Genomic DNA, 17,292 nt, shown 5'->3' on the forward strand with positions numbered 1-17,292 from the left:
GCCGCCCTGGCCTCCTTGAGCAACGGCGACCTTCACGCCCCAAATCGAGCGGATCTCGATCTGCAGGGACGCAGACCCGGCCGCCCCGCAAGGCCCCGCGCCGAGGACGACCGCCAGCCGAGCAGCCACGGCCACCACGGCGCCGACAAGCGGCCGCCACCACAGCCCCCACCCGAGCCCGCCGGCTCGGCTTCCATATGCCCGACCGCGAACGCCCCCACTAGCCGGTCTCCACCACGCGCACCGAACTCCCCCAACCACCTTCGGCAGCGGGGTGCCGCCACCGCCGGGGAGGAGTCCGGTGGCCGGCGGCGGCAGGGTAGGCACGGGCGGGGAGGGTCGGCGGCGGCGTTAGGTTAACCCCTGGCGTCGCCTGGGGGAGCGACGCGAGGGGGAGGAAATTTTTTCTCATGTAAGTTTTTTTGTTTCTTTGTTTTTTGCCTTCTTCTCTTGATGGTTTTTTTCTAATATACAAAGACACACGTCTAGGCGTGTGTTCCAGAAAAAAAAAGTTACAATCTCATTGTCATGCAAAGCATATCAAAGTAGACAGATCCTCTTATGGTAGCCTTCCGAACCCATTTTACTTTCAAGCTGAAGTCCTCATTGACAATGCCGCAGAACGCAAAGACGAAATGGATATTCTGATTAACATACGAAGATTTGGTACACTACAAGTGGGAACTTGAGCCGAGTCAATAAAGTTTCTTCACGTACGAATGGCTCGAACAAATAGGATGAATGAAACGTGGACAGCCTCACTAATATAACCCCACTCTGGGTTTCTTTCTACCTGATTGCATGCCATCTACATACAAAGGGGACCCGATCATTAGTATGGAGGACCTAACAAGACAGATCACCAGATGGAAGTAGAATGATCTCCATGCTTTCATCCTTGACAGTGCCATCATGGATAAAACTCGATTGCGCGCATAAATTCATCTCCCTGTGGCACCTCGACTCCCAAAGCACAGGCTCTTCTTCACCCTTCAGGACATAGTGCTGTTTCATCAGCCTTCTCAGCGCTTCAAGTTCAACTGCAACCTCTATCATCCTTGGCCTCTCTTCACCTTTCAACCTTAAGCATCTTAAAGCCAACTGCGCGACAGTTTTAACATGTCTCATTCCAGCTTCCTCAGCCACTTGAGAATCTACAATTTCCAGCAACCGATTCTCGTGGAACAACGTGCTAAAATACATTGCTAGGCTTTTCACCTCGTCCATCTGGCCATCATATATTGGTTTCTGCCTTGTCAATAGCTCGATAAGCACCACACCAAAGCTGTACACGTCACTTTTCTCAGTCAGCTGGCTTGTCTGGAAGTACTCAGGGTCCATGTACCCTAGTGTTCCCTGCACTAAGGTCGTCACATGGGTCTGATTCTGGGGAATTGGCCTTGAGGCACCAAAATCAGAGACCTTTGCGGTGAAGCTCCCGTCAAGAAGTATGTTTGATGACTTGACATCTCTGTGAATGATTGGCGTCTTTGCAGCTAAGTGCAAGTATGCAAGTGCTGATGCAGTTTCAACTGCAATCCTTAGGCGATCCTCCCATGACATTGGGACCGATGTATTGTGAAGATGATGAAAAAGGGCCCCGTTGGTGATAAATTCATAAACCAATAAAGGAACCTCTGCCTCAAGACAGCAGCCTAGTAGCTGAACCACATTCTTGTGGGTCACTTGTGAAAGAATGACCAGCTCATTCACGAATTGTTCCACCTGGCTCTGATCAACTCGCTGCGACCTCTTGACTGCTACAACCATTTGATCTGACAGTATACCTTTGTAGACTGTTCCGAACCCACCTCTACCAACAATATTGTTATCACTGAATTTGTTGGTTGCTTTGTCAAGCTCACCTGAGGTAAATATCCGCAGAGGTGCCCTCCGAGAAAGCATCTGCTGCTTCAACAAAATGCCACCATTCTGCATAAAATATCTCTGTCTTTTCTTTGCAACCTTTCTCTTCTTAACAAGCCAGTGGGTCCAGAAGCCGAGAATAAGGAGAAGAAGTAGCAGAGCTAGTCCCGCAACTGCAAACAGCAAACACATAGTAAAACTCGGAGAATTATTTATTTGCTTAAGCATTAATCTAGCTCAACATGCCTCCTGTATAATGATCAAATCCATCATATGACGAAAAAGAGAGATGGGCTTCAGAAACTTGCCTATTGAAATCTGCAGAGTGCCAATTCCATTGCAGCCACTTCCATTCTTAAGGCCGTCACCACTCATCCCTGATGGGCAAGTACAGTTGAAACCTCCCTCCATGTTGATGCAACTATGTGTGCATGGCCTTCCGATGCACTCATCGATATCTTGACAGCAGTCACGTGTAACCAAATAGGAATCAGATGTGGCTAGTTCTTACTGACAATTTATTTCACAAAAAAATTGGAGATAACAAGAAAACCCAGATATATAAGCAGGGAAGTGTTCATTACCTTGGCATCCACCCGGCGCTTGCAGGTAAGGGTTCCCCTGAAATCCCTTGGTACAATTGCAGCGATATCCAATTCCGTTGGAAGAGTTATAGCAGTAAGAATTCTCCTTGCAGGCATATGATGCAGAGTGTTTTGCTGCCTCCTCACAGCTTCCACCATCTATGGACCACTCGAGAACAACAGGCCGGTATTGCGAGCTGTTACTTGAGATATTCAGGTTAGCGGTAGAGAAAACATAGGAGTTCTGCTCCACGATGAACGCCTCGGCACATGCTGAAGTACTGTTGCCCTTGTTGAGCCTAGTAGGTATGCTCGTGAATTCTAAGGACAGCTCCTTTAACCCTTTGGGCACCGGTGCTTGGCAGCAAGCCACACCAGAGCAAGCACCATTGACGATGCTATTATTTGTAGAGCAAAAAGAAGCGCAGCCACCGCTGTAACTGCTACTACCATTCAGCAGCATGGCCACCATATTACAGCCCACGGCTGTAAACTTGTTTCTTGTATCAGAGAATGTGAAGTTGGTCCTGTCAAGGCTAAAGCTAGCATAGTTCCCTCCGCACCGCGGAGAACGAGAAGCGGCACTAGCCATGATGCTCACAGAACCATCCAGCAACGAGATGTTGAGAATAGTGAACACGTTGTTGCCGATGGGCAGCATCGGACCTAATGAACCACATGTGATCTGGAACCCTTGGGCTGGGGAGGGGATTTGGCCAGGAACACCGAAAGGATAGGGGATGGAGATGTTGGAACCGGGGCACCTGGAGCCATGGGTACTTGATCCCATGGAATGAACAAAGGATGTATGAAAGAAGCATGAGAGGAGGAGGAGGAGCAATGGCAGAAGAGACGAGTGAAGAAATTTCGTCTCCATTGGTCTTTGGAAAGAAACAATGGGCCACAGCAAACACAACGTTATTTATAAAGACTGTATCTCAAGAATCCAAGTGGGGAGACTAAGAACAGTAGCCACTAACAAACAATTTCTCGTGGTTCTCTGGTACATTTTGTAGAGCATACTGGTGCATCGCTTTCTCGTATTAATGTACTAGTATATTTTCTTCAGTACCAGGAGATTTATTCCAGACTCTACACAAGCCGGTCTCAGGCTCTCAGCTAAAGATGGGGACGTGCAGTTGGGGAATTGTGCAAGCTCCCATGTGGTCAAAGCGATATTTATCCCACCAACAACGGACTTAACCCCTGTCTCATTTTCTTTTCTTTTTGTGAAGCCAAGTTTTTTTTTTTTTGTTTTGACGGATTTTTTCTGAAGCCAAGTTCCTGCTTCAAGCAAAACACTGGATCCGAGAGGGGATGCTTTAAAACGCTATTGTCTATGTATGTGTACATTGGTGCCCAAACGAAATATCATCACCACTGTCTACATGCAGCTCATGGATAAAAATTGATTCATTAATTTCACCACCTCACACAGGCTAGCTGAAGTTCAGATGAAACTAAGTATGCAGATCTACGAGTAATACTGTACTTTTCTTTTTGTCCGGTGGTAGTTTGGACTCACCAATTTCAGCCAATGTCTCATTCTCTGCACCCAAACAATAGTCAATCGCCATTCTTACTCTACAGAAACAAGCGTGGAGATTGAACCTCGATACAGTACTAATTTAGTATCCACTGTCCCTGCCCTTTTTTTTGTGGGACTGTCCTTGCCAACCATTCAGGCAATTCAACACAAGCAGAGACCGCAGGAGAAGCAAGTAGCAGATTCAAAATATAGCGATGATAATTTTAGGGTTTCAGACTACCTCACCAGTCAACGCCATGGTGTCAGGCACGGCGACTCCGGCGAGGGTCGCGTTGCTCGGGGCGCTGGGCGACTGGGTCTAGGAAGTTGGGAGCCGGCGCTGGGAGGGTGCCAGTGGTCCATGGCTGAGACAGCTGCCGAGATTCCCCCCGCCGGCCGCCATTGTTGTAGATGGGGAGGTGATGGGAGAATGCGATGGGTGGAGAGTGGAGGGCTGACGGTGAGGGAGGTGATGGGAACATGCCCGTCACGGAGGTGACTAGGTGAGATGATGTCCGTGAGAAGCAGCGCCGGACAAGACGAGGTGAGGTGCGTCGGGTCCGCTTTTCAGTTGGATTGCAGCGAGAACAAAACAAACCCAGCATCCCCAGGGAAACTGCGGGAGGTGGTAGCGAACTGGTTCGTCTGTTGCATAGTTTACAGCTTGAAACACAGCTTCCAGATTCGCAGCACTGCCAATAGTCGCAGTACAGCATAAAAAACTTTCATGGTACAAACATATACAATACCGGCTCCACAAAAAATAAGACATGCAAGATAGCATACATGCAGGAACCGCATCAATTGAACACAAAGAAACGCCAGCTATCTCTTATCAGTTCACGACAGCCAAACCACATCAGTGCAGGTTTTGTAACATGTAACTTTAAGCTAGATGTTCATAGTAACATTTGAGGTATTCTGGTTTACTGCATCGACTAACTGTAACCTACATATGCTTCTGGACAAACAGGTGAAGATCTGAATATAGCTGAGCCACTATATACATGGCACCACAACAAAACCTATCGACTGTTGGCTATGTATGCAACAATGAAGACTGACTAACTATATAGACACGGGATATAAAATGCTGAAGTTAGAACTTTGACCACCAATCCAAATGCTGGCCACCGTTCTGGCTGCCCCCCTTTGAAGAAGCCTCTTCATGGAGGTGATTGGCTCGACTCTGCAAGGGACATCCATCGGATTGCAAAACATAAGCAGTTCTCCATCTTTACATCAGCCACCGAACAGTCAGAGATCAGCAGTTTTCATGTATGAGCAGTTTGCTACTTCAGTACCAGATAATGTACATACAAAAGCTGCAAGCCTGAGCCAGGTCAGACTATGCCAACCATATGTACTAGCATAGCCATGACCTATGGTGGATCCCTTATGGCAGGACCAGCCTTTCTCACACGGTGAGGAAGAGATTGAGATGGCCTGCCAACTGCTTCCATTATCCTGCTGAACACAACCTTTACAGGGACGCATGTGACCAGTGGAATTGCTCCTTCTGATTTTAACAAACCACCCAGAATATCACTGCGCCTACGTGCCTTCCCTTGGCCACCTTCTCTGCGGTGCTTTTTTCCAATGGAAACGGGCGAAAGGGCTCTATTTTTTATGCTTGGTGAGCTTCCTTTCTTGGTTCCGGATTTCTTTTGAGAATTTTGTAAAAATGGCCTCTTGACACTGGAGATGTTTTTCTTACCAAGCCTGACTCCCTGCTGACTGGGAGGAGCTTGAAACCTGTCAAAGGGAGCTTTCATATCCAAGGTTGCTTGTGATGAATTAGAACGTGGAACTCTTGGCATAGCAGTCCTTCTGCCTGTTGTCCAAGCAGGTACAACTGCTGCACTTTGTTCCAGAACAAGATCACTGCCAAAAACAAGACTATCTGCTGAACCGTCTCCAATTTGATTGACTATGATAGGGTGTCCAACTATAGCTTTGCCGTTCAGTCTGCTCATTAGAGAAACCAATGGGACATGCTCGCCTTGATAGTTAGCCTGTACCTTCAACTCAACATTGAACAACGGGCTGATGGAACCAAGATGTGAGCCATTATTTCGCTGATACTGTGAAGATCCTTCCCTGCATGCCTTCCGACCAAGAGAGTATATCTGATCGTCATTTTTATTGAGCAGAGAAGCCTTGCAGGGAATTTCTGAGTCATTGAAAGTGTAACTTTGCCCATTATCTCTGGTAGGTCTCGAAGATGAGGGGTAATCATTACCATAATATGTGTCAAGTTCCGGATAACTCGCAGCCTTGTCAACAAAATCTGTTTCATCAGAATCATAATCAAAATCTTGGTTCTCCAAAAGAAATTGACCGAACGGTTGATGGCTGGATGCACCAATATTCTCCATTTTAGAGTCAACTTCATTGGCCATTTTCAGCGACCCTTTCATGAAACTATTGGAGTTGTCTAATGACAAATTTTCATCTTCCTTACCGATTGGTCTCTTCAATGCACTCCGCTGGTTGCGTTTACCTTTCATATGCCACTGGGAGACACCTAACTCAGAAGAACCATCCTCGTCTTCTAAGACATTTAGTTGAGGAATATGAGTAGAAAAGGCCACCTCAACATCGTCGTCGATATCATTTGCATGCCTTAACTTATTAGAAGCCTGGGGGTGGAGGGAACTAGGATCACATGCATCTGCTTCAGGCGATTGTATCTTAGCATACCCTGCAGATAATGTCAACAAAGGGGATGTGATGATCAAACAAGGAAAAATATCCAGATGCAAATGTGAGAGAAGTCACTGGAATCAATTATCATAAGTGAGGGTTCTATTTATTGTAGTAAAACATAAAAATGATCAAGTATACCTATAGCATATCTCAAAAAACAATTTTAATCAACACACTTCAAGAAAGGAAAATCACCAAAAAAAAAACGAAAGAAAGCAAGATCACCAACAAAACAAACGAAATGCACACATAAGTAGCATAAGTAGAGATGACTTGTCCTCAATTTTTGCAACGATTCAACTCCACCCTCGGGCAGAACTACATGATTGCATGATCAATAAATAATTGACTTTATAGGGAAAATATCAACATTTCTACAATATAACTATATAAGGCAACAATAGTTCACACCCTAAGCAGGGGTATGATTATTTATATTGCACCTTAAAAATACAAATTGAAAGAAAATGTGCAGCAACAGAGGCACTTACTTTGCAAAAGTTCAGCATCATCTTCTGTCTCAGTTTCTGAGCATTCACTCGCTGAGGAATCAGATTCATGCTTCTCAACAAAGTTGGGAAATGGTTGCTCTTGGGGAATGGTATCTTGTTGCTTTGGGTAACTATCAGTCTCACGATGAGCTTCTGTTAAAATTATTTGCTTAGCAAGAAAAGAGTCACGGTTATGTGCATCCCCAAAATCACTAGAGGGGTATGTGGAGCCACTTCTCTTGTCCTGACAGATAGCAGGCAGATGATCCTTCCCTCCTTCAACTCCAACAGTTCCAAAATCATCATTGCACAGAAAAGAATGAGTCTTCTGTTTAACTTGAGCAAGTGGCCTGCATCTATCATGCTTCTTTACAACAGATTCTTCAAAAAGGCCTTCCTCTAATCTTCTTCTTTTCAGGGCCGCATTTTCCTCGCCGCTCTCTATACTTGGCCCTCCTTGCGTATGTCCAAGATGAGAATACCCATTAACGTGATTACTGAGAGTGTTCCCTGGAGCCTCCAAAACAAGAGATCCTGACAAGTTTCTCTTTGAACCAGCATAAATGAACTTCTGCTCACACTCTTTTGTTTCACCAAGGGGAACAGGGTTATTACCTTTCCCTTTGTTACTCTTTTTGCTTTTGTAACGAGTGGTGCTGAGATCTACGCGCTGTTGAGTTGCTGAGCTTTGCAAATGCAACGGAGGTTCCTGCACATTATTTTTTGAGTAATATTCTGAAGCAAATTTATCGAACTCCCTCCCCCTGAAACCTTGATTCTGGTACTTCGATACAAGCTGCTTTCTCTCCAATTCAAGAGCATGAAGAATAGCATCTTCTCTACGAGCATATTTTTCTCTTCTCTTTACAGGTTGACAGGACTTTGCTTTCTCAATACAAGCATCAAACTCCCCACACCTAAATTCCTTAACACGTTTTGATTTCTCAAGGTTATACCAGTCTCTGAAATAAGAGAGGAAAAAAAGAACCATTACAAAGTAAGCATCAGAAATCAAACTACCAGTACTACTGAAAGCCAAATAAATTATATCAGGTAATGTTCAGTATGATGTGCAGCAGTTTGTCTGTTACCATTGAGGATTAGCAATCTAGTTCAACATCTTATGTACTTACTCACAGATGGAGAACTGGTCTCAGATTTGGATCAGTGAATAAAGAATAAGAGACTAAAGAAAATCATTTAAGCACACTACTACAGTGATTGGCAAACTACTACATACATGAAATAATTTAAGCAAGACATTGGACAGTGGAACTTGTAGAAAAACGTAATCTGATATGGCTATGTTTACCCCAACGACAGTCGCTGTTGATGCTCAATATAAGCCTGCTATTTGTGCATCACAAATATGTTGAAAAGCGAACCCTAAAAATCAAAGACGTCGATGAGCCAGAGTTCTTTCAATTTTTTGATTAGGAGGGTGATGAGATGATGAGCCCATGAGAGCATACATGTCAGGATGGTGGGCGAGTGCAATCTGCTGGACATGGAGAAGTCCAGCTTGACCACGACTGTGTATATGTCACCAGAATCAGACAAAGACAGAGACTCCGAACTTGACTAGCATGGTCATATAGAAAAGAAACATGCATGCGCCCACGCATATGGGAAGAGGCTTAGTCATGCATGTGCATGAGGTTAAGCAAGAAATGATTTCTAATTGGAAAGATAGAGATGGTGTGCAGCTATTTAGAAGCAAATATCAGATCTGGTAAGCAGCAGCGGAGCTTGGCAGAAAGCTTAGGGCGGGCCAAGACTTTTTTTAGGAAGAAAACAACACGAAGTTGTGGAATTGGACAGAACTAATTGTGTTTTACTACTAAATAATCGCTGGTATATGGGAAAATGTTGTTAGGCAGGGCGGGCCATGGCATGGTTTTGCTTCAAGGAAGCTCCACCACTGCTGGTAAGTTATTATACAACCAAATTGTGTTGCCTATTTTTTTGGAATGATAACGGCAACCGAACCAATCAAGGGTTGAATTGCATGCCCTGATGGCAGTGACGGACCTAAGAATTATCCAAAGCCTGGGCAAGTCGCAAGGCAATTCAAACTTTCCGTATATTACATATCTATGAATATAAGCATCACACAAATTTCCAGATCAGTATTCATGTAAAAAGAGAGATACAGTGCATCACATGCAGCTGCCTGCCTTCTGGGGATGGGTTACCTGCCCATGCCTTCATGGATGAATAGAGTCTAGAGGCCCAATAAGCAAGTGTGGTAGCTGACACGGCCCAATAAGTAGTTTTACTATGTCACAGCCGCACTAAGTAGGTTGATGGACACATGTTTGACCATGCACAGCCGCTCACATGTTGGTCAACGCGTGAGGCAAGCAGCGGGCAAGCACAGGCAAGGGCCTAGTAAAGCCGAGTAACAGGGACCCACCAAAGAGGAACTGGCGCCCAAAGGAAAGTGTCCAGGATATTTTTAGCACCTATTTGAGTTGGGCGAATATTTTCGAAATCAGATATGTCTTGCTGAGATGTAAAAGGAAAGAGAGCTTATTTTAGAGATTGTCTCAAATTGACAAATTGTGTTCAGTTTTACCAGTAGGGCCAGCTTTTGGCGAAGTTAAAGAGGGTTTAGCTACGCAATATAAATGGACATGCTAGGCATATATTTCATAAGGTTATGAGTAAACCAAAAAATGCACATGCTGGGAGTGGCCAAGCTTCTGCGTCTTCTTATATTTAGGGTTTCGATCTGGGCTCTGAGGTTGGTTGAGCAACCTTAGTGGAAAAAAAATCTGCACGCTTCGTTTCTTGCATGATTTTGCAAAGGCCAAAGAATCACTTTGATTTTTGCTGCCTACCTAGTTCTTCTATTTCTGTCTACTAATTCGTTCAACAATCCTTTTTTTCTCTACTTCGTTCTACTGCTTGTTTGGTGAGTGTGGTGATACGTCAAGGATACCCCTATAATCGTCTCAGTGCAAGCTGAGCCGTATCATAATCTTACGCGGAAAGATATTGAAGGACAATCAACTCCAACAAGGATACATGCTCCAACATAAGTTCACGAATCTCATCAGAATACAGTATTTAATATACCACAAATCCAATAGACTAAATATACATTAAGTCATTAGTGATATCCACTTGCATGGAAGAATTGAATCAGCGAATGCTCTTGTCGTTTCATACTTTAGTCACGTGTGTTTTCTGTGAAACATCTCTTAAACCAGCTACATGTCATTCCATGGCAGCAGCCAAAAGATAACAAAGTAAACTTAGTGATGCTTTTTGGGGACATAGCTGTTAAGATTTGGAAACAGTGCTTTTCTAAGGAGTATAACTATTCTGCTTTGTATAATACAGAGGAAGTACATATCATAATTCATAACCTTAATCATCCTGCCTGTCTAACTTTGCGCACTGGAAGAAAAAGGCAATACAAACTGTCAATCTAAGCACATCTAACAACTGTTGAGAAAATCATCATCAGTGGGAGGGAACAATTATCAGTAACACTAAAACACAAATAGTCTGCACCTCAACTGACTGCGGCATCTCTTGCTTCAAACTGACATGACAGATTGAGTAGCATAATAATGTATGCATCATGGTTACAGCAAATCATACGTTATATAGTAAATCAGTATCAAATAGGTTACAACATATTGTAAATTCACCGTTCTTGCAAAAATGGAATATATTGAGTGCATCCTAGAGGATGATTGAACATTTACCCTCCACAAGGACATACATATATGTAACACAACTTAAACGGTGACTAATCCTTACCCTGCCATTTTTATCCACCCCTTCAACACAAATAATAAACCACTCACATAATGATGCACACGACACATGATATACATCAGCCTAGCCCTTTATTAGGTTAAGAAGCGATCCGGTCGATCGTGAATTTTCTGTTTGTTTAACTATTTCTGAGTCTACACTGAGTAACTGCCAAAACAACCGACGGACGATTCATTCATTAACATATGGAAGTCAAGTTGTCCATAACAGAAGCTGTTGCCATAATTATTGCAACATTACATTTGTTGATCTAATAGCGTTTGGTACGGCGATCCATTAGGTATTCCCATGTTATTCCTTGACCGGAAACTCCTTCACTGATCAACAGCACGGGGTATTTAATCCCCTAGGTAAACGTGTTAACCTAGTAATATAACTAAGCAGCAGCATACCACAACAAATTAGGGCAAAAGCTTAGAGAAGGGGAGAATAACAGGAAAACTCACATGCTTGCATCCTCGCGCCCGAGTAGCTTGACCGGAGTCCCTGTCCTGGGCGACACCACCTGCGACGCCGGAAGCTCGTCCTGCCCGAGTATCCTGCCAGGCCACCAGGAGCCGTTCCGTCGCCGCACCCACACGATGGTCCCCGGCGAGCAATCCTCGATGCCACCGCCATCCGCCTCCCCTTCTCCTCCTCCCGCCCCTCCCTCTCCCCCCGAGCTCCGACCCATGCCGGCCACCAACCCCACCAAACGGAACCCTAGGTTCGCATCCAGGAGCGCGCTGCGCCCTTCCCCTCTGCCTCCTCCGCCGGATTTAGGGTTCCGGCGGCTTGGAGAAGCTTCGCGCTCCCGCTCCGACAACCGCCTCCTCCTCACCTGGGTGTGCCGGCGAGACCGCCGCCGACCAAGTGGCGGTGTTCTAGCGGCCCAGGAATTCTAACACTTTGTTTTGATTTTCTGCAGTTTTTCCCCTGTCTGCGGTGCGGACTGCTATGAGAAAACAGAACGAAGGGAAATAGTAGTACTGACAATGGTCTTGCCGTTTCGGTGGTCCAATGCGTGGGGCAAGTATACATACTGCAGGCTTGAATAATATGGGCCGGCAGAGTCCAAAACCGGGGCGCCTCGCTGGTATGGGCTTTGCATCGTAGCATTTGTTTCTTTTTCTTCTCTCCTTTTGATATATCCTGCCAAAAGAAATAATATTTCTAGTTCAAAACGTAAGACACACTTATTTTACAGGGTTTTGATTACACGATGTGCATATAGAAAATGATTTGGACATCTATGAATGATATATACATGCTTCTCTTGCAATATAGTTTCATTCCAGATATCTTTTTGTTTTTGCAAATAGAACTTGTATTACTTAGATGATTCACGGATTACGATCTCAATCACATAAGCTAACAAAACCCTCCGGAGTAGAGTTCAACCATATTGCTGTATGAACCTTCTCTCTAGCGTAGTGACCATTAATAAGGTTTTTATCTCTTCTACTATATGACTATAAGCTAACCGATCAACTTCCTTTTGCTCCACACAATCCATCTCAACAATCAAAGGCTCATTGCACCATTGTAAGACCGATGGCAGTTCTTCAAACACCGCATGAAGTTCAGTTCCAATCACATCTCTGTAGTGAAATAATTGCCAACAAGCCAAAAATATGATCCCCCAATTACTATCTCTAACCAGCATTCCAGCTCATGCCTCACCCCCGATAGCAAATGATCCATCAGTATTGAGCTTGCACCAACCATCAAGGTGGGTTGTCCACCGTAACTCAGGTTCGACAGTCTGTTCTTTGAAGTTATGGAATTCCATTTCTTCCTTATCAAGAATGAACTTGCCTTTTGATATATCTTTCCCTGTGTAGTTTTTGATCTGCAAGAGCGATTCCAGATAGCTCAAGAGAAACATCGAGAGATGCTTCAAGCGGAGGTGGGTTTTTATCATGGAAAATCTCATTACAGACATGTCACGAACGCCATAATGTCATCAACACCTTTGACCTGGATATGTTGCCAAACAGGGTAAGCAACCAATCTACACATGTGTGTGTCACATTTTCTAACGGAGGTAGCTCCCATACTTTGGCCATAAATGACCATAATTGCACCCCAAGATTGCACCTAAAGAACCACAAACTGGACGATCTGAAACTTTTATCGTTCGTTCACTTTTGTTTCGCCATGTTGGTAAGGATTCGGTGGCTAGACTCCATGCAAAATGCTATACTTTCGGAGGTACACCGGTTTTCCATACAAGTTCCCAAACTTTTATTCTCCCATCAAGAACAGATCGAGCTTGATGAAACCGTCGAAGACCTCCACACTTCATCCATTGCTAGGTCATAAGCACTCCAAACAGTGAACATGCCGTGTTTTTCAGGAGGCCACGCAAGCTGATCCGCTTATAAACTCGGCGAAGGCCATAATTTCAACACTTTCGAGACGTCCATTGGTACAAAATATTGTTGCAGTAAATCAATATTCCATTCACCGAATTGATCAATAAGCTCTGTATCTTCTTTTAGATGATACCAATTTAAATGATGACGGTCTCAGTATCCAAGAATCCCTCCAAATCCTTCTGGCCATTACCAACGTACCAACTAAACCCCTTTTCACCAGATCAAGTACATGAGATATTGCTTTCTAGGTAGAGAAAGGATTTGAGCTAAATACCGTATCTTCTAACCTTTCGTTTGGGTAATATTTTGTCTTTCAAACTCTAGCACATAAACTATCAGGTTTAGTCAAAAGCCTCCATGCTCGCCTTGCGAATAAAGCTTCATTAAACTTGGGAAAATCCTGAAACCCAAGTCCACCTTGTGACTTTGGTCTCTATAAACTTTCCAAAGAACGCCAATGCATTTTTATTTTTCCTTCCTTTGCTCCCCAATAAAAAATTTCTCACAAGTTTTGTCAGACCATCACACACGGAGAAAGGGAATTTGAATACCCCCATCAAATAAGTGGGTAATGTTGGGCCACTGACTTGATAAAAACCTCTCTTCCAGCCTGGCCTTAGTTACCATCTCCCCACATTATTAACCTTTTGTCAATTGGGCTTGAAGGTTTGAAGCTTTCCCCTTGACATGCGACTATCAGGTGTGGGTAAGCCAAGATATTTCTCCTAAAAAACAAGTGAAGTCACATTAAGCACATACCGAACCTCTTCTCTAACGTCCTCCAGGGTCCAGGCATGCATCACCGAAGAGTATAAAGCACTTTGAAGGGTTCATAAGTTCTCCAATAGATAGGGCATACATGTGCAAAGTTTGCTTGACACACTGAGCTTGATCTCGATTAGCCTTAAAGAATAATATAGTGTCATCCACGAATAAGAGGTGTGACACCCTATAATCATGGCGACACACCTTGATAGGAGATTGCGGATTCTCATTGATGCTTTTCTTCATAAGATATGAAATTCCATCAGCAATAAAGAGGAATAAGAAAGGGGATAATGGATCACCTTGGTGTAGCCCACGCGACGGTGCCAACGAATCCAAGAGGGTTTCATTGACTTTGACACAGTATCTCACCGAAGTAACACCCATTGTTATCCAATCTACGAATCGATGTGAGAAACCCAACTTTTTCATCACTTGCTTCAAAAACGACCAATCAACCCTATCATATGACTTTGATAGATCCAATTTATAAGCACACAAACTTATTGTTGGATCATTTTCTTGCTTTATATGACGAATACATTCGAAGGACAACAATGCATTGTTCATAATCATTCTCCCAAGGACAAAGGCGCTTTGTGAGGGAGAGATGATATCATCCAACAAAGGCTTCAATCTATTAACCAAACATTTTGAAACCACTTTATACACCACATTACAAAGACTTACTAGCCTAAAGTCAGATATCTTGCATAGATTAGAAAATTTTGGTATAAGGACAATGGATGTATATCATTGGAACCTTTAGGCATGACCCCCAATCACTCTTGCACCACGCTAATTATTTTCTTTTTAATGCGCCCCAATTTCTCTGAAAAAATCTCGCTGGAGAACCGGGCCCTGGTGCTTTTAGGGCACCGATTTGAAAGAGTGCGTCCCAGATCTCTTTCTCTGAAAAATCTTTAGATAACCGGTCATTTGTTTCATCCGTTACACACCTCTCAAATGGATCTATCACAGATGAGGGGGATCCAAGGCAACATCCGCTATGAAAGGTTCTGAAAATACTCGTTTGTCATATTATGCATAGTGTCCATGTCATCATGTATAATTCCATTATCATCTGTTCAGCTTGCGGATTTTAATTTTTCTTGCCCTCCATACCGACTTACTATGAAAATACTTTGTATTTCTATCCCCCTCCTTAATTAAGCCATGTCAACCAGGACCTTTGTAACCACAACATATCCTCTCTATATAATAGTTCGTTCATATGATATGTTACCCATCTTATATCTTGTCTGTCAGCGTTCATGCTCATAAGCTCTTCCAGCCGAGTTCTAGACTTCGCAGGCTCCTGCCTCACGCTACCAAATTTGGTCTTACTCGAGTCATGCATTTTAGACATAGTTCTTCCTACGTCTTTATCCACGTCTCCCTGGGTCGTTGATGGCCCCAAACGAGTCCCAAGAAATTTGGAAAATCGCTGGTAGAGTAGGATCCCGTTCCCACATAATTTCAATTGTTTTGCTCTATCTCACACCGGCATGAGCTTCCTACATTTCCCCTTTAACTAGTAGAGCCACATAATCCGAGCATGGGGTAACAATATGTTTAACCGAGCAGTATGGGTACAAAATTCGTCAGGAATGAGAAGCACTAACATGGTCGAGTCTCACCTTCACATTTGCACGACCAGACAGTTTATTATCATATGTGTGGGGTACACCACAAAATTCCAAATTGACCAGACCGCATACCTTGAGAGTATCCCTAAAAGATATCATTTGAGGTTCATCTCTATGGGTAGATGATAGGTGCTCAAAACACCACATACATTCATTAAAATCACCCACGACCATCCACGAGAGGTCAAGGCGATTGTGCAAATCACATATTTTTGTCTGCATACTATGTCTCTGTTCTACCTTTGGTTCACTGTAAACATAAGTCAAATGCCATTGAGGATCGTCAACTGAATTCCTCACAAGGACATCAATGTAACGATCAGTAACTTCATTCATGTATCTTTATGCTAATTTTGTAGATATACCCCTCCATTCACTAATGTAAGACCTACATTAGTGAACAAAGAAAGTATTATAAATGAAAATCGTAGTCAAAATGGTATGTTGAAAATAGAAAAGGTCAAGCGAACATGACATTTCGGGAAGAAGAGAGTACACACCTAGTGTCAAACTGAAAAATATTAGTTAGTTTCACTGGGTTTTAGACAATGAAATTTTCAGGATACAAGATTTTGACTCACACTTTATTAGTGAAAAGAGAAGAAATACATGATAAATGACAATGTTACCCGTATTGACCCATTTTTAGTAACCGAGTCTCTTAGAGTCATAACTAATGCATACAGAACAATTGGGTATATATTTTAATCTATAAAATATTAACGTTATATTCATGAACTACGTGTAGCATGAAATACTATATAACCAACTATCTCAATGATTTATGATTATGTATGTCTTACATAATACATGTTATTTTTGGGAATTTTGATGACGGATGAATCAAGTGTCCAATTAATTCATGAAAATTAGAGTGCATATGATCTAATAACAACCAATCCTAAATAAAAATACAATGGGGCAATATAGTATTAGTGCAACATAATTGTTCAACCATACATGTGTGTAAATAATTTGGCTAGAAATATGGGAAAAATTATCCTTTCTTTTGTTGTGGGAAAACGTGTAATGTTGTGGGAAAATTAACAATGCACTCTTGTATGTTATATTTTGTAATAGTTGGAAATTCTATTGTCTATTTTGTTAATTTTTATTGTAACAATGTATGCATAAATGAGAATAAATTTCTATTTCGACATGCCAATCTTAACTAGCCCGTGGGCATGCACGGGTTCATGGCTAGTTTAGTGAAGGGGAATTGGGATGTTAGCCAACTATGTGCATTTCTTAATCGATCAGGAGGAGACCATCCGGCATTTTTTTTCTCGATTGTCATTTCACATACATAACCGGGTTTCCTTTTTTTTTTTTGGTTCTTATGTACCCCCTCCTCACTTTGTAGCACTTCTCTTTGGCAATTGACATCAAGGGATTTCAATCTTCATATGCGCTCTGCACACATTTGTTTGTTTGTGTTGTTGCATTATGTTTGCTGATTTGGTCATATAAGATCTCAAGGAGAGACAATCGGCAGAGGTTCAAATGGGTCTTAGACCTGATTGTGCCAAGCACAAAACAGTGGAATGA

General features: G+C 43.1%; 2 protein-coding genes across 3 annotated transcripts; both read right to left on the reverse strand.

Moving 5' to 3' along the window:
• Positions 1 to 620: 620 nt before the first annotated feature.
• Positions 621 to 4,445, reverse strand: LOC127336368 (wall-associated receptor kinase 17). Its single transcript, XM_051363176.2, has 3 exons — positions 2,451 to 4,445; positions 2,175 to 2,324; positions 621 to 2,039 (listed from the first exon to the last, which is right to left on the reverse strand). Exons 1-3 carry the CDS (start codon positions 3,325 to 3,327, stop codon positions 847 to 849), a joined length of 2,220 nt encoding a protein of 739 aa, XP_051219136.1. The 5' UTR covers positions 3,328 to 4,445; the 3' UTR covers positions 621 to 846.
• Positions 4,446 to 4,845: 400 nt separating this feature from the next.
• Positions 4,846 to 11,946, reverse strand: LOC127336366 (uncharacterized). 2 transcript variants are annotated; one of them, XM_071826717.1, is made up of 4 exons: positions 11,417 to 11,946; positions 7,179 to 8,140; positions 6,634 to 6,682; positions 4,846 to 6,597 (listed from the first exon to the last, which is right to left on the reverse strand). In XM_071826717.1, the coding sequence occupies exons 1-4, from the start codon at positions 11,641 to 11,643 to the stop codon at positions 5,361 to 5,363; spliced, it is 2,475 nt and encodes an 824-aa protein (XP_071682818.1). In that variant the 5' UTR covers positions 11,644 to 11,946; the 3' UTR covers positions 4,846 to 5,360. The 2 variants fall into 2 exon arrangements, with proteins under 2 accessions (XP_071682818.1, XP_051219133.1); XM_051363173.2 differs by having other exon boundaries at positions 4,846 to 6,682.
• Positions 11,947 to 17,292: the final 5,346 nt, after the last annotated feature.

Source organism: Lolium perenne, chromosome 2 (assembly GCF_019359855.2).
Source record: "Lolium perenne isolate Kyuss_39 chromosome 2, Kyuss_2.0, whole genome shotgun sequence".
NCBI lineage: Eukaryota > Viridiplantae > Streptophyta > Magnoliopsida > Poales > Poaceae > Lolium > Lolium perenne.